General features: G+C 38.1%; 2 protein-coding genes across 11 annotated transcripts in view; both read left to right on the top strand.

Moving 5' to 3' along the window:
• Positions 1-9,920, top strand: part of LOC121736146 (katanin p60 ATPase-containing subunit A-like 1) — a 53,360-nt gene extending 43,440 nt beyond the window's left edge. For all 5 annotated transcript variants that reach the window (XM_042127224.1, XM_042127225.1, XM_042127227.1 and 2 more), the window contains exons 4-10: positions 1,619-1,773; positions 6,271-6,420; positions 6,968-7,089; positions 7,440-7,619; positions 8,269-8,427; positions 8,767-8,990; positions 9,717-9,920. In XM_042127224.1, the coding sequence (XP_041983158.1) occupies positions 1,619-1,773; positions 6,271-6,420; positions 6,968-7,089; positions 7,440-7,619; positions 8,269-8,427; positions 8,767-8,990; positions 9,717-9,915 (1,189 nt within the window). In that variant the 3' untranslated portion in view covers positions 9,916-9,920. The remainder of the gene's footprint in view (positions 1-1,618; positions 1,774-6,270; positions 6,421-6,967; positions 7,090-7,439; positions 7,620-8,268; positions 8,428-8,766; positions 8,991-9,716) is intronic.
• Positions 9,921-19,165: 9,245 nt separating this feature from the next.
• Positions 19,166-24,975, top strand: part of LOC121736137 (trithorax group protein osa) — a 132,128-nt gene continuing 126,318 nt past the window's right edge. For all 6 annotated transcript variants that reach the window (XM_042127210.1, XM_042127209.1, XM_042127208.1 and 3 more), the window contains exon 1: positions 19,166-20,329. In XM_042127210.1, coding sequence (XP_041983144.1) covers positions 19,790-20,329 — 540 coding nt within the window. In that variant the 5' untranslated portion in view covers positions 19,166-19,789. The remainder of the gene's footprint in view (positions 20,330-24,975) is intronic.

Below are 24,975 nucleotides of genomic sequence, written 5' to 3'. Positions count from 1 at the left end.
AAAAATTACTTGTCTTTTTTTATGAAATAAGGGGGCAAACGAACAAACGGGTCACCTGATGGAAAGCAACTGCCGTCGCCCATGGACACTCGCAGCACCAGAAGAGCTGCAGGTGCGTTGCCGGCCTTTTAAGAGGGAATAGGGGAGGGTAAGAAAGGGAACAGGGAAGGGTAGGGAAGGGAATAGGGTAGGGGATTGGGCCTCCGGTAAACTCACTCACTCGGCGCAAACACAGCGCAAGCGCTGTTTCACGCCGGTTTTCTGTGAGCCCGTGGTATTTCTTAGGTCAAGCCGGCCCATTCGTGCCGAAGCATGGCTCTACCACTACAATCATGGTCTTCGGCCTGACCGAGCACAGCGCCTCGTACGGTCCAAAGCATGAAGCTAATACAAAGCTTTGTTTTAGCTTCGTGGTCCAAAGTCTTCATTTGAGGCTTGCCAATATTTTCCCACGATATTCTAGTATTCTATTCTCGAGAATACATCTTTTGTATTCATTCATTACCTTATCCTCACTACTAGGTCAATTGTCAAGTCTTTAAGGTGCGGTCGCGGAGCACAACAAAATTCAAACAAGACACCTTTCTGGGTTATTTTAGGAAATAGTCTACACTAAGTTATATGTGCTAGATTCCCAAAAAAAAACACAAAACGCTTTAGCAATGTGTAAATAAAACGCGAAATCTAATATAATATTTCTCTCGATTAGTAACAGCAACAAGTAACATCAGAGAAATGGCCTGTATTCACTTTGATTAGTAATAAGTGCAGGTGATTAGTAACCAGGAGAAAGCAAGTGTGGACTGCGACTTATTAGTCCAAGTCCTTTATTTTCTCCTAATCACTAATCACCTGCATTAATCAATATGAATACAGGCTCTTATACTGAGTACCGCGCAGCTTTGCTCGTAAAAAAATAATTAACCCCGCGGGAATCGCACATTTTCCTACAAAAAGTAGCCTCTATGACCTTCCTCGTTGTCTACTCTACACAATTTATATAAAAAATAAAAATCGATCCTATAGTTCGTGACATTGGCGCGTTCAAACAAACTGTACAGTTTTATTTTCTCCAAACTACATTGCAGTTATCAGGTCTGTGTTATGTAGGTTCGCCCAACAAGGTTACTATAACTCTCACCTCTGCGGAAATTTACCCGTACAACCGCAGTGCTCTCTATATTTGGACAGAGGATGTTGTGATGAATCAGTTTTGACGTCAGATGAATGAGGGTCACCGCGGCTATAGTGTAGGAGCCGGGGCTTAGCGAATTTTCACTTATAAATAGTTGAACTACCTAGAGGAAAGATAACATAAAAAATAGGTTTTCCAGAGTTAGCCCACTTTACATAGTAACTATTCTTATTTAACTCCCCTCGGGGGGAATTATTTTTTAAAATCCCTTCTTAGTGTATGCCGGCATCAATTGTGTTGTGTGTATTGAGCGTTTGAAACAATATCTGGGGTGCCCGATGGGCAAGCTAAATCTGTCTTGGGAACCGTAACGAATTTTTATTATTAATATTCATAATCAAAAGAACGGTAGAAGTAGACAATGTTTACTACTGTCCACTATTTTATGTACAGTTAATCAATGTTCTGTCATCACATTACCAGGGTACCACCGACGATGAAGTCAGCTCGCACCAACCCCCGCAACGCCCGCACCGCAGATGCCAAGAAGACCACAGGACCGAGAACAGCGGCAGCATCACACAGAAAGACCTCCGACGTCAGAAACCCTAGAACACAGAATAATAAGACACAGAGCGGTAAGCATAATTTTTTTTATGAAATAAGGGGGCAAACGAGCAAACGGGTCACCTGATGGAAAGCAACTTCCGTCGCCCATGGACACTCGCAACATCAGAAGAGCTGCAGATGCGTTGCCGGCCTTTTAAGAGGGAATAGGGGAGGTTAAGGAAGGGGATAGGGAAGGGAATAGGGTAGGGGATGGGGCCTCCGGTAAACTCACTCACTCGGCGAAACACAGCGCAAGCGCTGTTTCGCGTCGGTTTTCTGTGAGCCCGTGGTATTTCTCCGGTCGAGCCGGCCCATTCGTGCCGAAGCATGGCTCTACCACGTAAAAATATGTCTGTAACTAATATAAAGTAAGTATACACGGTTTATACAAGAGTTATAGCTGTACAATGTGTTGTCTTTCTCCGTAACGACATTTTTTACTTTTGTAACGACTTATCAGGATAAAACAATCGGTGTGTAACTTTAAGGCCTTTTGAAAATATTATTGTTTTATCAGAGAAGTTGACTCATGGGCAGATGGCGGACCTATGTAATTTGGTCGCGTTACGTCAAACCCAGTCGTCAGATCACAAATAACATTGAAAAAATAAGTTGACACGATCCGACCAAATGACAACTGTTGAATCAATTTCTTCGGTGGTACATAGTGCAGCTAAAGACAATGTTGGCTCTTGGACTTTGTGTAGACAATCAATTTCGCGGTGTTCCAATACAATTTGCATTGGCGTGATTTCAAGGGTCATTTTAGTAAAAGCCTTCACTTTCGTCTTCAACGTTATAACTTTATAATCATTATTTAAAAGCTGTATAGTGACGAAGCCGTCGAGAAAAGTTACAATTATAAAGGATGGATAGGCACTGACGCTAAATATGACAGAAGAATAGTCAGATTAATAAAGAAAATCTATCTTAAAATCTGTCACTATTTACATTCTTTCTCATTCTTCTGTGGTCATGACTCATGCTAAGCCACTGCAATATTATAACTAGTAAAGGCGTGATTGTAATGAATTAATAATAAAACTAAGTAAATAAAATAAATATTAATTCCATAATGCTAAACTCAGCTAAAGATGCCAGCGTGAAATCAATCTATATATTAATACATGAGCCAAAAACTTTGTATCCCTTTTGACGAAAAATGGGGAAACGTAGGCGAATGAAATTTTGCACAGTTATAGTTTATATAGTGAAGGAGTGCATCGAGCTAATATTATTTTGAAATTATTTTTTATCATACATTTTTTAGCAAATAAAACATTACACACACAACAACACACACACTAGGAAAAATGACAGATTCTTGAGCGACAAGCCTATACATACGAATTTATTTAGGGTTGAAGTCTGTTGACAACAAGATGACAAATTGAAAATGGATTATAGTTTTTTTATTGAATCTTAGATACTATTAGACAATGCTTACAGCATGTCTGAGATCAGCTAAGTCCCAGAGACAAGAGTTGAAAAAATATGATGAAGTCAATATTTTTAGTCCTAATGTCGTTGAAACTAAGGTCGAATTTCGACCATTGGGCGATCTCTAGTATTATGATAATCCTTGCCAACTTGTTGCTTATAAAGCCATCGTAACAATAAACTATCAGCTTTGCCAGTTAGTGTAATAATGTTTACTTATTTGGAGATTAGATTATGAAACGAATATTTTATATAAGTATTATAAGTAAACACGCTTAGTATGCATCCTACATACATACGAAAAGATTTTTTGTGTGTTATGTATGTTAATATATTCAATCTCTCACCTACTCAGAATATGTGGCAAGGCGTGTGCTGACTGGTGTGTCACAATTTGTTTGTGACCTCAGCAGTTTTAAATAAGGTTTTGAATTGTACGGTTAAGGAAATTTTATGTTTAGTATTTTGACTAACTTCTGAAATTGATTACGTTAAGGCGAGGATAAACCCCAATTTGTTATTCCGTGACTCCCGGTTTACCTAGTTCCAATATAATAACGAAGTGTTAAAAAATATGAGATATAAAGCACAATATTTAAAATACCTTAAACCATAAACATTTTAATAAAACGTAATACTTTGGCTGTAATTAATTTACAAACTCACCTCCGATAAAAATCTATTTCATCGAAATATAAGTATTAACTACCTGGATAATTATACATTTTATTTGAATAAATTGTTAGTAAATCTATATTAAAATGCCCTTAACCGAGCAATTTTGTTTCTTAATGTTTATTTCCAAAGATTTTATAAAATACATGAAAAATAGAGAAGATCCGCCCGAGTAAGCTAAAATGAATCTTACTGCGATGCATATACGCTTGGTCTTTGGTTGTGTGCAAGGTTATCGTTTTGGATTGAGATTAATCCCCGCCTTAAGGATAAACGTCAATATAATACGAACAAATTATTGTGAGATTAAGCTGCTAAAGATTAATTTTCCACGTCTGTACACTTTACAAATTACAGCAATAGTCAATTTCACTAGTTAAGCTTTTCAATTAAGGCTGTAGTTAATAGTTATAAAGCTGCTGTAAAGACTAAAAAAATATTTTTTAGAAAAATACATGGAAACTAACTCGATAGTAAAAGATATAATAATATAGATCTATTATATTTTATGGACATTTATATATAGCACGTATCTTATATCTTTAAATGAGCAATTCTTGTATATAATTATATACATATATAATTGGAATCTCGGAATCGGCTCCAACGATTTTCATGAAATTTAGTATATAGGAGGCTTCGGGGGCGATAAATCGATCTAGCTAGGAATCATTTTTAAAAAATGTCATTTTATTCGTGTTTTATCAAATACCGAGCAAAGCTCGGTCAAACAGCTTTATAGCACATTAAAAGTAATAATGTAAATGAACACACGTACATCACGAGTCTCGACAGTGACGTACGGCCGGATTTGAACCCGCGACACATTTGCATTGCATCATACGATTCATACCCATACGCGGTACGCCACATGTCCGCATCATGCTAACAACTTAATAAACTGTAATAAAACTGTTTTAATCTAATCCTAAACGAAATAATGAAATTCGATTAAACTCGTTTTCAGAAGTTTTTTTTACAGAAGTTGATTGGTTAAAGTTTTTAACGATAGCCAATAATAACGCTGTATAACTCCAGACAAAAAAACCATGGACTCAAAATAATATCTCCATACAAAATTTCATCAAAAACGTTTAAAGGTTTAGGCGTAGACATGTAAACTGTCGTATTTATAATAGAAGCTTGGATTATTTCTATGCTTAACATCTAGACATCATGGCTCATTGACTTTTATCGTGGAAATAATCACTCTATCAAATCTCGTCGACAGAAACTGTTAAGACTTCCGGCTTCAAATATCTTTATTATATTATAATAGGCTATTGAGCATAACTCTTAGGCCATTACCATATTAGCGGTTGGCGAGCAGATTTAGACTGGATTTATATGCGTCCCCGCTAACGGGCGGTTTGGCCGTTACATCGAGAGATCACAACTAATAGTATGTAACTATTAATTATTTTATCGTTTAGCGGTCGCGCTGTCATTTACATCCAATTGCTTGTGATTTCGTGGTGTAGCCGTCAAACCGCGCGTTCGGGCGGACGCAATATATAAATCGAACCTAAGGACTCAGCGGGCGCGCAGTGAAAACGCCGAGAACACGCCGCTGTTGCGCAACGAATGCGTCGCGGACTCGTAGCGAATACCCAACGTTGTCATCGCGTGTTTGCAGCGAGTTAAGGTGATGCCAAACGAGCGTAATTTGTGAGTTATGAGTCGCAGAAATTCTGCTGTTCAGTTTTATACAAAAGTCCTGTTTGATTCACACGAGCGTAATTTTGTGATCATGATTTGTATGAAACTATATTTACGCGACCGAAATTCTGCGACTCACAATAATTCACAAAGTTACGCTCGTTTGGCCTCACCCTTACAAAGCACAGAACGCTGCTATGCCGTTGGGCGTCCGCATACGCGGCGGGCACGTTGTACGTTCGCGACGCATTCGTTGCGCGTTCGCTCTGAAGCCGCTAACCAACCACTAGTATGATAAGGCTCTAATATCGAGAATACCTCTCGATATTAATCATTTCTATTCAAGTAGGAAGTAGTAATGCATAATTTGATTAGGTGCGGTCGAATTATAGTCGTTGGAGCGGATCATATTCCAATTACTATCAAGTGTCCCCCTGGCCTCGAAAATAACTGACCGTAAATAGAGGCTTATAAACCTTTTATAGTTATTTTACTTAAATATCTCTTATGAGTCATTTGCGATTTTCTATGTTCACCCCGAAAAATATTTATTTTAATCTTTGTAAAATATCTGCACTCAGATAAATTTAATACACTTTAATTTAATGGAGAGTTCCATAAACTCCATACATTACTGTCAAATGCTTCATTCAATTAAAGCTAAGTAATCATTAGGTGCTTGTAAATGTCTTTGAGTACCACTTTAAATTGTCGCCTTCAATAAAACAATAATTATCCGTTTATTTTCACAGCGAAGACGAAAGACACGAGCAACAAGGAAAACAACACGAAGGACAAGCAGGACAGGGACAACAACAACGACACCGACGATGAGAAGAAGGAGGAGGAGCGACGGTTCGAGCCGCCCTCCGCCGCCGACGGCGACCTCGTGGACATGCTCGGTGAGGGACAACTCCGTTATACTGTTACAGCTACTAGCAGGAGATATATATAAGGATGTCACTTAGTTCAGCAGAATATAAGCACAGACTTCATTTGCATAATATTATTGTGTTTGTGACATAAAGTTAATATACCTAGAGGAATAGAGCAACAATCTCGAGCTGTCAAACGAAACCGAAATTATTGGTGTCATCTGTGTGAAAAATATGTGTACGTATACACTTACACAAGTGTGATTGAACATGATTTCTATGAAATTAAATTGTCAACGTGCGGCACGTGCCGACTGGACGTCAAAAAAAGAGGGCTGCTGTCATATTGTATCATAGGTCTCTTTTTACCACGCAGTGTTACTGATAGTGACATCTCTCTTGCTCAGGCCTTTGTTTCTCTATTCCGCTAGGTATGTTAACTTTATGGTTTGTGATTAACAAAATACATGTTATTCTTATTTTATAATATCATAACCGCTACACTACGAAGGCATTGCTTTTTTGAGGATATGTTGATTAGAATATGTAATTAACCCCATTCCTGCATTTCCAGAGCGCGACATAGTACAGAAGAACCCCAACATCCGGTGGGACGACATCGCCGACCTGGCGGAGGCCAAGCGGCTGCTGGAGGAGGCGGTCGTGTTGCCCATGTGGATGCCGGACTTCTTCAAGGTCAGTGATGCCCAGCAGTGGGACATGGTCTGCAGCAAGTGTTCCGCAATCTTTTTGTGTTCGAGGTACAGCTAGAAAAATGAAAATTTTTGGAGGTACACCACAAAATAATCAGCGTGTACGGGGGAGCTCTGTTCCCAACTCCCATTCCTTACGTCGATCGTCTTGACTCTTGAGATATGTATTGCCTTTTTTGGTTCTTAATAAACTAAGAATATGTAGATAATATGTAATTTTTTGTGGCACACCCAGACTTCTATTTAAATAGATGTCTTTGGGCACACCAACATTAGCTTAAGAAGAATTTGAATATCTGAATAGATTTTAACAGATATTATGGCGTACTACAGGGTATCCGCCGACCGTGGAAGGGCGTGCTGATGGTGGGTCCGCCGGGCACGGGCAAGACGATGCTGGCGAAGGCGGTGGCCACGGAGTGCGGGACGACATTCTTTAATGTATCGTCCTCGACCCTCACCAGCAAATACCGCGGCGAGTCAGAGAAACTGGTGCGACTGTTGTTTGAGATGGTGAGTGTAGATATTTTTTTTCACAAGGCACTGCATGACCCCAAAAAATTTCTCCAAAAAGTTTTTCACAAACCCCAAAAAAGAAACGGTTTTATTAGTAAGTGGATGATTTTTATTGGTAATGATTGCGCTATATTATGTTGTTCCTTGTCTCATACAATGATAATATGATTCATTGTGCATTTTTGTGTTTTGAAAACGAAAAAGTGCGACCATTGAGTTTATAAGCTTGTGAATATTATAGTGAATTGTTGTGTGAGTAGCTGGCGACATTCATCACAACTCACATACAAACATCGCTACATAGCATTTATCCTTATTTTTGTAATTCATAAGCAACACGAAGTGCCTTTTCGCGCGTTCGGCGTAAAGGAGGCTAGACAGAACGATATTTGACCTCAACACTTTTTTATTAGTTCCTGCATGGTAGGGGCAGAGGGCGTTGATAGTATTCCTGTGCGTCAACTAGATGGCGTTTTTGAGAATAAAGTGTAGCGACGCGTTGTTAGTATTCCTGGGCGTCAATAGATGCCTTTTTTTTATGTTTCAGTATATATGTATACATGTTTTTTTAAACATAAGAAATAAATTCGTTCCATTCAGGTGTTCCTTGACACCTCTCAAGTTTTTTCGTTAATTAAATTTTCAGGCGCGGTTCTACGCGCCGAGCACGATATTCATAGACGAGATAGACTCGCTGTGCTCGCGGCGCGGCTCCGACAGCGAGCACGAGGCGTCGCGCCGCGTCAAGTCCGAGCTGCTGGTGCAGATGGACGGCCTGGGATCCGCGACGGACGAGCCCGCCAAGGTAAGGGATAGTGACAGCTCTAGTTTCTGTCTGGTGCGTGTTCCGAAATGTAACTCAGTATACAGGCCAGTGCTCGTGACGTCATGAATCTGATGCCATATTGCACTGGTTAGCACTATTTCAGAGCGAATTAACATTATGCCTTGTCATGAGAACTAGCCAGTATACTGGGTTATATTTCTGAACACACACATTGTCTATGCCTGAACCGTAACCCCAAATACACATATTGGGTGCGTCTAGTCCTTTTACCTTTATAACATGTATTTTATTTAACAGTTAATATTGTATGTCAAAAATTCATTACATTTGTTTCTGTATATTCCTGTTATTTTCCAGGTGGTAATGGTGCTAGCGGCGACGAATTTCCCATGGGACATCGACGAGGCCCTGCGCCGGCGGCTCGAGAAGCGCATATACATACCGCTGCCGACGCAGGAGGGGAGAGAGGCGCTGCTGCACATCAACCTACGAGAGGTCAAAGTGGACCCCGAGGTTGACCTCACACTTATCGCCAAGAAGCTAGACGGGTACTCCGGCGCGGATATCACTAATGTTTGCAGGTTAGTTTTACGGTATACGTTGTACCGAGATTATGCTATATTATATTTGGTACTCTATTATATTCTATTCAGTTTCGATGCAGTCTCAACTAAACTACAACTTGTCAAAAAAGAGTAGACGACAAACATAATTTTTGAATCACATAAATTCAACGCTAAAAAAAGCCATACAAATTATGATCGTGATTATTTTTTTAATGTTTTGTTTAGCGTCTACTCTTTTTTGCAGACTATACATCATAAAGGTCCTAAAAGCATGAGCATATTTATAAAAAAAAAACAATAAATGATACATTCACATCTTAATTTGTACCCTATGTCTTTTGTATTGTAACGTACTGTTTTTGCCTTACACTATAATTACTTTGTTAACCACTGACTCCAATTTTGTATGTAAGTTTTTTTTTCTGTTTATCTGTGAAAACTTGTAATTGGCCTTCATGTTTGTGTAATTTGTATTTGCTCTTGTATTTAGCCGTAAGTTTTCCGAATTTAATAAAATAAAATAAAAATAAAATAAAATACTGTAACGCCTCTAGTCCACCGACGCGACGCTGCGAACTGCGAAATATCTGCGAAACAGGAATAGAGCGAGATGCAATATAACGCATTGTCGTGTGGCGGATGAGACAGTAAATCGGTTCGCCGCTGTAAGGCGTTAACGTTGAAAATACAATCTTTTAAAAAACTTGATTTTACTTAAAATATGATCTTGCATGATTCCAGGGATGCGTCAATGATGTCGATGCGTCGGAAGATCGCCGGTCTCAAGCCGGAGCAGATCAAACAGCTTGCCAAGGAGGAGTTGGACCTGCCAGTCACACGACAGGACTTCCTAGAAGCCCTGGCCAAGTGCAACAAATCCGTGTCCAAAGGCGACATACAGAAGTACCTATCGTGGATGGAAGAATTCGGCTCCTCCTGATTGTAGTAAATGTAAAGAAAATGTGAGAAAAACAGTGCCCGGCCTCCGGGTGAAAAGTGTAAAATCTGAGATGGATCTCAATTATGTGATGAGCGGAAGCATGGAGTAATGCCTTAAAGTATTGAAACTACTGTTTCAGTATTAAAAAGTATAGTGTCATATAGTACATTCCCAAATTGGTATGCTTGAAACCTTTTTTATGAACAACGAGTATTTTCTGATACAATCTTTAGTCTAAGTACTTAGAGAAATCGAGCTTGATTAGTTTTGTGAGGCGATTGAAATAATAAATTGATGTTTTTGTACATATCAGCTCAAAATACAGAAACTAAGTGTTGCGATAGGAGGTGCGACGTTGCTTTTTAAAACGGCGATTCAAAATTAAACTCTACTTACAATAAAAAAAGATATACATTTAATTACAATACGTGTAACTCTAGCTATAAATGGCTGCGCAGCGCGGCACCGTTCTTGCAGAGAATTATGTACCTTTCTGTGTAGTAAATGAAGTTTAATTTTGATCGTCATTTTAAAAATACATCGTCGCGTTGCATTTCGTTGTGACCTATATCCCATAGCAGGATTTACACAGGGTAAGTAACTTTAAATTTGTGAAAAGTCCTTGATTTCTCATTACTGTATTAGGGAAAGCATAAGACAAATATAGCCAAGCTACAACTAAGAACTAATATAACTAATTTACAGTTAGATCTACAATATAACAAAAGTTAGCCTGTGTAAATTTTGTTGTAAAACGTTTTTAGTGATATAATATTTCAGCATAACTAAACGCGATATTTTAATGACATATGAACAAGGTATTATTATAATTCATTTTTGGTTTTGTATTTTTTCCATTCCGTAAAGTAAAAAATGACTTTGATGTTGCATTATTGCAGTTTGTGATTTAAAACAGTTTTGAAATATAGAAATACCGATGTATTTATCAAAAAGCAATTGATTTACTCATAAATTTTGGCAATAAACTTTTGAAAAAACCCTAGCCATTTTAAAAGGAGTCATCTTTGTTTGAGATCTGTCGTGGTCTACAGTATCAAATTCTTGGTTCTAAGAAAATTTTCGCTGTATTTATTGAGTAGGTATGTACATACATTAATTTTTCAGACTTTAAAGGTACTATTTACAGAAGTTGATTCATATACAAATAACGGACCTGCGTAATTCGGTTATGTTATTTCAAACCCAGCTGGCAGACTCTCATCTGCCAAACGCCCAGAATGGGCGCCAAAAAAATATAAGCCAGCTTATATTGTATATTGTATAGTGTTAAATTTCTTACAACGTAAACAATAAAACAGAGATGCAAATAACGAGTGTGGGCCGATATTTCGAATGTAAACATAAACCATTTTTTGTGATGATTTTTAATGAGAGTAATTAGAAATTGAAAATTTTTCGAAAACGGCGTGACAGTTTAAGCTACTTAACTTTGAATTGATATAAACCAATCAAATGACGTAGGTTCAACGCCATCTGCCTAAGATTCGATTTCTTCGATGGTACATAGATAACAAAAATAACTTGTAACTAAATTGCAATTTTGATAAATACACGAGTTAACCCCTACTTAACTTGACACCGTGATTTTTGTACTTAAACAAAGTATTTATAGACCCTAGTATAATTTTAATGCCATAATCTTAATTTATAACCTTTTGTAAATTTTTAAACTTTTTTTTTAGATTTTTAAAATTTGAAACTTAATAGGACGAAACCGCTCAATTATTTTCCATTAGGTGGTTAGCAAGAAATTGCATTTATATTTTTATTATTGAAATGGTCCACAGATAACAAGTACTCTGTCAAACAAAATAGGTATAATTCATTCAACTTGTGTGGAATTATAAAGTCTGATGCAGAGTATTAATCAAAATTAATTGTGACTAACTTAATAACGATTATTCAGATATAAATTCAGAGGTAAAAACCTCCGAATTACTAAGAGAGTGAACCCTAAACTGTATGCAAGTGTTCATCATGTTCACTCTACAATAATTTATATTCATTTTCTCCTAATAACTAATTTATTTGAAATCTTTTCAAAAATTTATTTGGGGCTCCATTGTCCAAACATATATTTTACGTCACAATTTTTAAAGTAAATTGGACTTGTAAATAGAAATAAATATTAAATTTGTACTTGTATATTATCCTTTACAATCTTCAATCATACAATTTTCTTGTCAAAAGTAGCAATAAAATTATGTAACGGCAATCTTAATGGTAAGTAAATTAATTAAATATACAATAATTGGATGTGCTATTGGAAAGAAAGAATATTTTTGCATTCATCTTAACAATAATGTCAATGTCATGAAATAAAAAAAATATTAAATATCATGTGGTATTTTTTATTATACACTAGCGACCCGCCTCGGTTTCGCACGGGTATAAAATATATATCCTAGTAACTCACTGAAAAACTGTTTAAAATTGATTCAGTATTTAGTTCTGAATGGTTCTGATTTATATTCATTACTACCCGTGGCCCGCATTGACCGGTACCACTCCAAAAGTTACTTAGCGCAATTTTTAAATCTCTTCGAAAATATTCATTTAAATCATATGCTGTATATATAAATCAACAATGTATTTCATTGAAAAAGGATTAATGCCGTATTATAAAATTTCCCAAAGTGGGCGATAACCCCTCCTTGTGGGCGCTGAAGGTCTGAAGGCGGTGTGGGAGCAGTGGGACCCAGAAAAAAATGTGGGCGTTGCGTAGAGGCTTGCGGGGTGATTTATTTCATCTAGATGCATTTTAAATTGAAACAACGGGGGCGCTAAAACATTTTTTTTTTTTTTTTTTCAAGGTGGGCACTGGGCAGTAGACCAAAAAAGTTTGGCAACCCCTGGCATACAATATTATGTGCAATAATATGTAACAAGCTTGAGAAGTTGTCGACAAGGCTTTAAATGAACGTGTCAAAAAAGAAACTAACGCTGCCATCATACAAAAACATCATTTTTGACAGTTCTCCTTTACCAGCAGCGCTCCCGCCCACGTTCAGCCTTGTTGAGCTTTCGGCACGGTGTGTCATCGGTAATTCAAAATACATTGCAGGCGTAATCATGCCACAGAATATATATCATGCGGAACTTCGGCAGCGTTTTTTCGGCCTAGTGTGTTTAGACACTGTTATGTTCAGCATCAAAATACTATGGTTGTCAATATTCATATACCAAGAAAGCGTGTATACCACCACCAACAGAGTGGTCCAGCTTTGGCCCATCCACTTCGAGGCAAGCGCCTTCTCTAATGGTAATAATCAATCGCCCTCGTCAGAATGGACCGAGGTTGTCCGCTGGAAGGTCCCTAAAAATAAGGCGCCTAAAGTGCCTGTTAAACTGGCAAAGAAGATGCCACCTCGCTCTACAGCTGTGGTGGTCAGGCTGAAACCGGAGGCCGTCCTTAACGGTATGACGTACAGCTCCGCCTTGTAAAAGGTGGAGGACGTTATCAATTTGGAAGAGTTAGGGCAATGCCCCCTCTGCATTAGGCAGGCGGCCACTGGATAGCTAGGGTTATCGAAGTTCCTGGCTCCACTAGTCATGAGAAGGCCGACTCATTGGCGACTCGTTTGATGGTGGTCCTTGGGGAACAGGCGGATATTTCCAGGCCCGTGAAATGTTACGACTTCAAAATCACGGGTCCATCCGATGCTGCGACCATGGAGTCGGTTAAGTCTGTGGTCGCTAAGGCGGGTGGGTGTCTCACTAGTCACTACTCAGGTGTAGGTGGGTCAAATCAACCGGGCGCGGGGGCTCGCGGGCACGGGCTTTGCTCGCATGAGCTGCCCAGTGACTACTGCTAAAACATTGGTGTCGCTGGGTATTGCTATTGGTTGGAGCAAAGCCACGCTCCACCTAGTTGACCCCCACCCGGAGCACGAATCCTTATATACTATTACTATCTACTACTCCCTATACTCCGAGACGGAGGTCAGGGTGAGTCCGACGCTTAAATGTCTTGGACTCATCCTGGACGGGAGGTGGACCTTCGGCCCACATTTCCAACAGTTGGGATCGAAGGTCGTGAAGGCGGCGTCAGCGCTGGGCCGGCTCCTGCCTAATATAGGAGGGCCCAGCGAAGGCGGCTATACTCCGGAGTCTGTCGGAGTATAGACCTGTACGGTGCTCCAATTTGGGCGGATTCCGTCACCGCTCGCAATAAGGCCAGCTGCGAAAAGCGCAGCGGATCATTGCGGTGAGGGTGATCAGGGGGTACCGTACGGTCTCCTGGGCGACAGCTACTGCCCTGGCGGTATATCCGCCGTGGGAGCTTGTTGCGACGGTCTTCAGAGAGGATCGGTCGCGGGGCGAAAACCTGCATTGGGACTTGGGAGGAGCTCCGGCGGGTCCGAATGCTGGGTGAGCAGTGGCTGTTGAGGAGGTGGGGTGAGGACCTGGTTCGGTATATATACTGTATTATCTATGGACCTGGCGCTAGCCCAGTACGGTCAACGTACTGCTCAGGCTTTGCGTCCAGTTTTCCAGTCATTCCAGTCCAGAAAGCCCCTCACCTTCCGCCTTACACAGGTCATAGTATTTTACTATGCACAGGTACTCACTGGACACGGTTGTTTCGGTGCCTACTTGTGTAAGGTCGCCAGGAGAGAGCCAACGCCAGCCTGCCACGACTGTGGCACTGCGGAAGACACGACCCAGCACACCCTCGAGGTGTGCGTTCGTTGGGCCGTGCAGCGCCACGATCTCGTCACTGTGCTAGGTGGAGACCTCTCAATCCCGAGCATGGTGCGCTGCATGCTCGAGACTCGAGAGTGATGAGGCTTGGCAGGCGGCGGTCTCTTTCTGTGAAACCGTCCTTTCACAGAAAGAGGCCGCGAAGCGGAACAGAGAGGATGACCCTTCCTCCGTTCCGCTCCGCCGGCATAGGACGGGAGTGCGGAGTCGTCGCTATGCCAACCTCCAATAACTTCCGTTCCACGGGGCTCCGGGTCAAGAAAGGAAGCCCGGCTTAGCTAGTCCCGGCGCCGAGGGGAACGCTTCAGTTTGCCTAAGCGTTCCCTAACTTTGGTGAAAGTCTGGTCCTTGAGGTAGACCGGCCGGTCCTGGAGGGAGTCATGTGTTAGACAGATCCAGGATATCCTTCCGTATACGGCTGAAGGCAAACCGCAGGTGGTTTTAGTGGGTAAGCCCGGCGCTTCTCGCCGGGTATTCATTTGGTTTTTACAATGCGCTTTGCGCATAGGCAAAGTTAAAAAATTTGAGTCACTAGTCACTTTTTTGTTCCAATTACCCCGGTATTGCTAGAGTCAATTTATTTTCTAATTTTTTGCCATTAGATTCTGGTAGATACAAAGACCGTATTAAATGCTGCGATCTGTTTTGATGATCTGCATGTGTATTATAACGGCCATTCCCAATATTTGATCTATCTCTGGTTTTGCCCTACTAGAGATAGGAATAGCTCACAAATCACAATTGACATAAAATACAGGTTTACCTCGTAAGTTGACCTAGATCCTTTAAGGGGCAATAGTTTAGATCATTTCTGACTGATTTGACTATGAAATACCCTATCCTAAATCCAATGGTTTTCGAGATTATACCTAAACTAATTTTAAGTATTTTTCATAAAAAGTCCATTTTTTGCCTTTTGTTGTATCTCCTTTTTGTAATCTGAGGCTCTGGTTTTTATACGTTTGTTTATACGTTTTATTTTAGAAGAGGAATTGATCTATCCATTACAATAAAAAAAATACAATTGCAGAATAAAATGAGTCGTAAAAGATGGAGAAAAGTGAAAAATCAAACAAGAAAAAAACCTAAGATGTGTCTTTCTTTAAGCGATACTTAAAAAAAATCTATGGAAGTCTGTTTGCAGATGAGCTTAAAAACATCTCCATTTTGTCAGCTATCCAAAAAGGTATAATACGAGGGCTGCTATTTATGTATCCGGAACTGGCCACTTACAAGAACAATATTTAAAAAGTAATTACAACATTTGAAAATAGAACTCTTTGGTTGAAGAATACATTTTGTTTCATGTGACTGTCAATTATTTTTCCATTGTGGCGTCATTTTGAAAATTGCGTGTCTTCATTTGCCATGATTTAACGCGTGAACATTTTCGTGCAATGATTTACTACGATTTTCGGCGTGGGCTAAATCAACAACAGTGCTTTATTCAACTCACCGCAACTTTTGGAGATGAAGCACCATCAAAAACCACTGTTTATCACTGGTACAGTGAGTTTAATCGTGGGCGGTCTATGCTCACGGATGAAAATAAAGAAGGTCGCCCAAAAACAGCTGTTGTCCCACAAAATATAGATGCTGTGCGGGAACTAATAATGCGTGATCGTCATGTTACATATCGCGAGATAGAGGCGTCCTTAGGCATAAGTATGACGAGCATACATAAGATATTACACGAACATTTGGCTGTAAAAAAAATATGTTCGCGTTGGATTCCGCACAACTTGACAATCGATCAAAAACGGGCTCGTGTCGATTGGTGCAAAAAAATGATAAAAAAATACAACCGTGGTACGTCAAAAGCCGTTTATAATATCTACACAGGTGATGAATCTTGGACTTGGCATATGACCCCGAAACTAAACAACAGTCAACGGTGTGGGTGTTCCAAGATGAGCCGAAACCAACAAAAGTTACTCGTGCAAAAAGTACTTTGAACCAAATGGTCGCCATTACAGTGCCATTAGAGAATCGTAAAACGGTTAATTCTGAATGGTATACGACCATTTGTTTACCAGAAGTCTTTGAAGAAATAAGAAAGGACAACCGACAACGCAGAATCATATTACATCACGACAATGCTAGCTGTCACACCTCAGCTGAAACAACTCAGTTTTTGGAGGGTCAAAAGATCGAATTGACTGGTCATCCGCCGTACAGCCCTGATTTGGCACCTAACGATTTCTTTTTATTTCCATACGCGAAGAACAAATTACGTGGTCAACGTTTTTCGAGCCGCGAAGAGGCTGTTGATGCGTTCAAAATGCACGTTTTGGAGATACCTCAATCAGAATGGAAAAAGTGCTATGAAAATTGGTTCCAGCGTATGCAAAAGTGTGTCGATCATCGCGGCGAATATTTTGAAAAGCAATAAAACCATATTAAATGATATATGTTTGTTTCTTTTTTAATTCCGGATACATAAATAGCAGCCCTCGTATTATAGGGTAATAGCAGTTTTTATTACAAAAAACTCAGATGATAGCCTTCCCCGGGCATTGAAATAAAATTATTAGTTAGTTCTAAAAATTAAACAAAAAAATGTAAACAGTACCTAAATATTTATTAAATTTTGTTTTTACAGTTCATTTTCTACATATCCGCCTCTGTTTCGGACACAAATTCTCATTCTTTTTCTCAAAGCACTTTTAACTACTCCAGTTGTTAGTGTAGTTCGCATTTTATCGGCTGCATCAATAATCTTTTGGCGTAAAACTTCTACACTCGTTATGGGATTGGGGTCGTCATACACCAAAGTCTTCATGTGTCCCCATACGTAATAGTCCATGGGGGTTAAGTCGGGACTTCTGGCTGGCCATGGTGTAGCTCCATCTCTCCCAATCCACTTATTGGGATACGTCGTATCTAGCAATTGTCGGACTGATCTTCGGTAATGTGCAGGACAACCGTCGTGTTGAAACCACATATTTTGGGTGAATTCCACCGGTAAGTCCTGCAATAGTTGTGGTAATTCTTCAGTCAAAAAGTTTTCATATGTTTCTCCATTTAAATTTTCGGGTAGAAAATATGGGCCAATTAAATGGTTACAAACTATACACATCCACATATTCAAACTAAATCGCCTCTGGGATCCCTTTGCTCTTTTCTTTTTTTGGATTTCCGTCTGCCTTTGAGGCCCAATAGTGAGCATTGTGGTAATTTGTTATACCATTATGTTATTTTTGGATAGCTGACAAAATGGAGATGTTTTTAAGCTTATCTGCAAACAGACTTACATTTTTTTAAGTATCGTTTAAAGAAAGACACATCTTAGGTTTTATTTTTGTTTGATATTTCACTTTTCTCCATCTTTTACGACTCATTTTATTCTGAAATTGTATTTTTTTTTTATTGTTATGGATAGAGCAATTCATCTTCTAAAATAAAACGTATAAATAAACATACCAGAGCCTCAGATTAAAAAAAGGAGATACAACAAAAGGCAAAAAATGGACGGTTTATGAAAAATACTTAAAATTAGATTATCTCGAAAACCATTGGATTTAGGATAGGGTGTTCTGTAGTCAAATCAGTCAGAAATTATCTTAACTATAGCCTCTTAAATGATCTAGGTCGACTCACGAGGTAACCCTGTATATGTCTCTAATGTCTAACGGCCGTTCCCAATATTTGATCTATCTCTGGTTTTGCCCTACTAGAGATAGGAATAGCTCACATTAGACATTAGAGACATATATTTTATGTCAATTGTGAGCTATTCCTATCTCTAGTAGGGCAAAACCAGAGATAAATCAAATATTGGGAACAGCCGTAATGTGAGCTATTCCTATCTCTAGTAGGGCAAAACCAGAGATAGATCAAATATTGGGAACGGCCGTAATAGGTTTATAAGATCTACATCATATACAAATGACAGTAGATTTGCCCCATCCGTATTAATTTTAACCTTTAGCGACACTTTCAACTTTCAAGCATCTTTCAAGTCAACACAAGATCGTTCTACGTCGACGTGTAAGTCAAGACGTGTTAAATTTGAAAAAAAAAAAGAAAAATCTTAGTATGGCAACATTTAGCCAAGGGCAACCAACATTACGACACGAGATTCACAGCTGTCACATCTAGTCACGTCATATAGTTTTAAGTTTTATGAAACTAGATGGCGGTGTCTCTCTAAACTAAAAAAATGCTTACAAATAATTTTTAAAAATTAAATCTATCTCAAATCTCAATAAGCACTGCAGTTTTCTTATTATCATTTATTCAGTGACTTAAAATTTGCCGCATCAAATGAAACATTACGTTTTAAAAGAAAATTATTTTTGAAAGAAAAAATGCCAAACCATAGCACAAGTTTTTATACAAGTTAGTAGTTAATAGTCACTAGATAGAAAAGTGATTATTTGTGTATGATTAAATAAATTTGTTGTAAATAAAAGTAAAAAGGCTATCGGCGTAAAAATATTGGCGCCCAGCGGAACTGAGAAGTGAGAATCGGCTTTCGGTACCTACGTTGAAGATGCTTAGGTTGCCACCACTGTTTGGAATACGTGGTCGTCGATGTACGGGAACATAAACATGCATAGATAATTTTTGGTTAATATTGATAAAGGTGCTAAGTTAATACTATTATTATACATAAATGATAAGCCAAAAATTAAAACTAAAATTTATATATAATTTTATTTACCGTGATGTGCACATACGCTTATTTTCTGTCACCGAAGTGAATATAGTCAAAAGCGTCGTCAAGCGAAGTAGAGTTTCGTCCCTGCTAATGGCGGACGCTCATATTTTGGAAGTTTCGTGATTCTATTGTTCTGTTTTCAAATATTAGACCAAATATTTATTCGGAAATGAGTTTTAGTATGAGTGTTTATACGTTATAGTGATATAAATGTGCTAGTGAAATTAAATGTTCTATTTGAACATGACAAAAGCGTCCGCTAGATATGTAACCTTTTCCATAACCTCGTTTATCCGAATGGAGTAGATATGTGATCGATGTGTGTGCGTCGGTGAACGATTTTTCGTCATTTTGCGTTACTAAAAGTGCAAAGTTATTTTGCTATCTAGTGATGGAAGTGCTCGCGTCGTGGTTTTGCAATCCGACGCCCGTTTTCGATGTAACGTAAGTGAGCCGGTCGATTAGTTGACCTAGTGTCAGCCGAACATGGCTGCGACACAGGCAGAGTCTCAGCGAAGTGAATCAAGTGTAGATCAGAATCCATCGGAACAGCTCAGTGAATCTCGGAACGCTCTGTTACAAAATGGCACCGACAAGACCGTCGGGCGCGTTCCGCCCGACGGCGTAGTGAACACAAAGAGTAAACCGCCGATGTCGGCCGATTCCGGCCAGCCGCGTGACGCTGGCGAGTCACCTGGCCTAGATCGGAGCGGAGAGCGCCCGGGACCGGATCAATACGGGTCCTACCGCTACCCGGATGGCGCGGACCCGTACTATTCGGCGCGGCCCGGTTTTCCCGGCAAACCGCGGCCCCCGCCGCAGCAGCGGTTCTTCCCGGGCCAGGCGGTGTCGCAGGCCCCCGGCCCGACACCAACTCTGAATTCTTTGCTGCAATCTAGTGGTGCTCCTCCGCACCGATATCCAAATAGCTACGACCAGCCCCCTGCGGGCTACGGTCCGGCCCCTGGATGGCCGCCTCCTCGACCTATGTCTTATCCTCAAGGCGGTCCCTATAGAAATTCAGCGGTAAGTGTTGTCAACCCTTGTATTAGATGATAATGTATAATATGATATAATATCCAATATGTCAACAATAAACTCTTGCTCAATAGCTTTGTGGCTCCATGATTTTCATACATAAATAAACTTGATTATTCTGTTGATGTTGAAAAATCTTAGAAGACTGAGCGCAGGACATTTCCGCTTCATATTTCTAAAGAATTCATTATGAGTCTGCTTTACACACAGGTTGAAAATATATTTATTATACATAGTTTATACCAGATAAATATATGTAGGACTACCTAAGGAATCTATTCCACAACATTCAATGTTTTTGTAACCAGATTTTAGGTTAGGTTAGAATAATTGCGTGCCCATGTACATGATGATGATATGAATATAAGATCATAACATTAAATATTTTGGTCTGTCATAGTTCAAAATATTTAGTTAGGAATTTTTGTGAATTATGTTTGTGAGACACGAATGGGATGATTAGGTACCACATAATTATTCTAAGTGTACGAGGCACATAATTTTGAAAAGATTAGTAATAAAGAGGTATCTGAGCACATAATATTATGACTACTAAACAACACTGTTTTGATATTAGTCTGCTCTTTTGAACTCTACATAATATAAAGATACATTCTTGTAAATAGCTAATAATTTATTTTATTACATATTGTTGTTTCGCCTGCCAAATCCTCTATGTGTTTTTTAGTAACATTTTCAGGGGTAAACGATAAACTTTTATTTAATGATTGATGGATTTATCAATAAATTAAAGGTTCATAGTTAGGTTAGTCATACATAATAAGATTTGTGACCATACTGCATTTTTTATTTATTGATAAGTCCAACCATCATTAAATAAAATAGTTTGTTGTTTACCCCTGAGAATTATACGTTCTAAAAACACAGGATTTGGCAGGCGCAACTACGATATATGCAAATATACAAGTATAACTTATTTTTACACAAGCAGTGCCGTAAATAGCCTTTTTTGCGCCCTGTGCGAGTTCTATACCGTAGCACCTTTGTTTTTTAACCGACTTCCAAAAGGGAGGAGGTTATATGTTCAGCTGGGAATATTTTTTTATTACATTGGGAAACATCTCTGGGGCCCAGCGGGAACTTATCGGGAGCAATTCGAAAAATAATCTGTCTGGTCTGGCCATTCTTGCGCCCCCCAGAGTCTACGCCCTGTGCCTGGGCATCGGTGGCACCACATTTACGGCACTGTACACCAGTACTCTTCCCAAATAAGAAAGTTTACAGATAGTGTTACAGGTAGTGTTACTTGCCATAATATGTTAGAATAGTGTAATTGAAAGTTGCATAAAATTTCTGATACATTAGGTCAGTGGCCCCAACCTTTTTTTCCCATGGGCCACAAACATGTTTTGATGTTGGTGTCGCGGGCTGCAACAAAAAATTTTTAGGATTAAAAATTACTTTCTTCAAAATTAACTATTTAAAAGTGGAAAAAAATTCACAACTTAACTTTAACAACATCTTTACATTATTTTGCTGGTGAGCGTGAATTTTAAAATGATTTAACATCACGCGGGCCAAAATGTGATGTGTGAAAAATGTTAAAGTCCGGGCCGCGGGTTGGGGATAGCTGCATTAGGTGTTTTTGCACTTAAAACACAATTTTTTTCAAGTTTCTCTAGGAAATCTTGTCATTCATACTTTACCATGGTGAATTTTTGTAAAAAAATGATAATAATATGTCATATTATTACAAATCTTAATTGGTCTCAAATGGCCAGTTTGAGTATTCCTGGATAATAGGGTGTGTCATTTTTTACAACTTTAGATTTTTTACATGTAATAGTTTTCAAAAGTTGTATTTGTCCATAAAAATAAGAACTGCATTTATTTTTTCTACTTAAGTTTACGTTTTTGGCTCGCTCAAAGACCTTGAAATTTCGAAAAAAGCACAAAATCAGACATTCAATTAACGGTCATTCCATGACAAACGATACCAGGGGTAAAAAAAGTAATATGTTCTTTTTACATTTAATCTCATGAATTTAGAAAGAAAACATTCCAAATTTTAATATGCGACAAAAAACTAGGAAAAAACCTGTAATTTTAAGTTAAATCAGTCTTCAAAATCTACAACAAAGTGAACAGGCTTATTATGCCTTTGACTATTGGATATTAAAAAACAAAGAACTGTCAATATGACAGCCGTTTTGCCACGTTGTGATTGAAGAATATTATTCGTATTATTGGCGGAATAAGTTACAGTCTTGAAAAAGTTAATGATTTCACGTTAAAGGTGTGTTTTCTTGTTGCGTTGGTTCTGTAACGCCCGAAACGCAAAATCAGGTAATTTTTATTTAAAAATTAACTTACAGATTGATTAGTTTAATAATATTTAGTAAAAGTAAGGTTTTGGTGGTAATGATTTAAAATACTAACTAATCATTCAACAAGAGACAAATTTTATAGCTTTTTTTCATGATTAAAAACTGTAACACCCGAAACGTTTCGGGTGTTACAGTTTTTAATCATGAAACTTTTTTAAGGGTTCCGTACATAAAAGGTAAAAACGAGACCTTATTACTGAGACTTCGATGTCTGCCCGTCTGTCTGTGATGTCTGTGATGTCTGTATGTATGTATGTCTATCTGTGATGTATGTCTGTCTGTGATGTCTGTCTGTCTGTAATGTCTGTCTGTCTGTGATGTCTGTCCGTCTGTGATGTATGTCCGTCTGTGATGTTTGTCTGTCTGTGATGTCTGTCTGTCTGTGATGTCTGTCTGTCTGTGATGTATGTCTGTCTGTGATGTATGTCTGTCTGTGATGTCTGTCTGTCTGTGATGTCTGTCTGTCTGTGATGTCTGTCTGTCTGTGATGTCTGTCTGTCTGTGATGTCTGTCTGTCTGTGATGTCTGTCTGTCTGTGATACATATTACGAGTTTCCAAGTGAGGTCGATGTTTTTGAAAAAAAACAAAAAAAAGTTTTAAATTAATTTGAAAGAAGATTAATTGATTTATTTTTGTTTAGTAATAGTTGTATTTGTATTGAAGAAGCTGTATTTAAGAAGAATTTGTTGTAGTTATGTTTGTGGGTAGATTTTTTAAAGAAACCGCTAATTTATGTTAAAAGAGAATTTATTAAATTTATGTTTATTTATTCTCTGTTTATGTTATAGTACCTTAACTAATAAAACACCGATTTTGTTCATATAAAGTGTTTAATTTTTGTACTCGTAACGCCCGAAACAAAACCATGGTAACACCCGAAACAAAGTAAAAATGTATAAAAGAATAGTAAAACCTTATTTGTAACAGTGATAATGTGGTAGCTGGATAGTAAATATTATACCTTTGTAGGCTTGTAATTTTTAGTAAAGTTTCCCTAAGAAAATTCGCTGAATTTCATATAAATGTAACAGTCGTCAAATCATAGAGGCAGAATCATGTAACGCCCAAAACGCACACTTTTTGACTTATAAAGTTGTTAATTCTTATGCTAAACTCTACAAATTTTACAATTAAGATAAAACAACTAAAAACGTAGAGAATAAGACATTTTAATTGCTAAAATATCATTTCAAAATGCATTAAAATTGTAACTTTAGTTGAACAAATGTAACGCCCGAAACGATGGAATGACCCTTAAGAATTTTTTTTACTATTTGCAATTAGAAAAATAAAAACAACGGACTTTTTTAATATTATTAACAATGTAAACAATGTCTAAAAATATTTTAGACGTTAAGTATATGACTGTTTCTTTATATTTTATACTTACATACCTACGCCCTGTTTTTATTTGACCTCATTCGACTCCTACAGTTTCGACTAAGCGGTATTTTTCAGTTATCTGAGTGGTTCAATTGTAATTTGTGAGCTAAATAATAGATAGGAATTAGTAATTTGTTTCGTTTAATTTGATAAAACAATTAAAATCACTTTAAAACCTAAGATAGAAACGAGTGGGCAAACTAAATTACTATAGAGTTATGAAAAGATATACCGTCGCATACGAATAGAAGAGCATATAACAATGGTACAAAAACTAGGTTTAATTTATCTGGGGCATGCAACTTATTCATCAGAATCTCCGAAGGCAGTTACGGAAGCTATTATTTTCTATTTGGCGGAAATCGACTAAATTGGATTTGTTGAACGCAGCCAGCTGTAATTTTGCCTTATGTTTAAACTACTTTTCTATAATTTAATGGATTAAAATTATATTTTTTACTTTCTTTATTCTATAAACATATATTTATAACTGATAAAAAATAATATTTATCACTTTAACCGACTTAAAAAAAAATAGGACAAAAATTCATTTTTTTGATATTTCAAGACACTTGAGCGAGCCAAAAATAAAAGGAATATATAACTTTTATAACATATACATAACGATATAAGTCCAAGAAAACTTTTGATTCCTATTACGTAAAGAAAAAAAAATCGCCCATACAACGTGACACACCCTACTGGATAATTTGTTTCTTCATGTAAGATGAAATATGTAACATCAGTTACCAGATTTCTTCTTCTCTTCTTCTTTTTATTTATGGCTCCTTTGTTAAAATACCGGATAAATTTACACTTGAAATGTTTATTTTTTGCACAAATGATAAAACTTAATTACGAGAGCGAAAAACGTTGGATCCATTTTAACAAAAACTGCGGAA

This window comes from Aricia agestis, chromosome 18 (genome assembly GCF_905147365.1).
Source record: "Aricia agestis chromosome 18, ilAriAges1.1, whole genome shotgun sequence".
Classification (NCBI taxonomy): Eukaryota; Metazoa; Arthropoda; class Insecta; order Lepidoptera; family Lycaenidae; genus Aricia; species Aricia agestis.
Note: the sequence above shows the minus strand (reverse complement) of the source record. Positions and strands in the feature narration are given on the sequence as shown.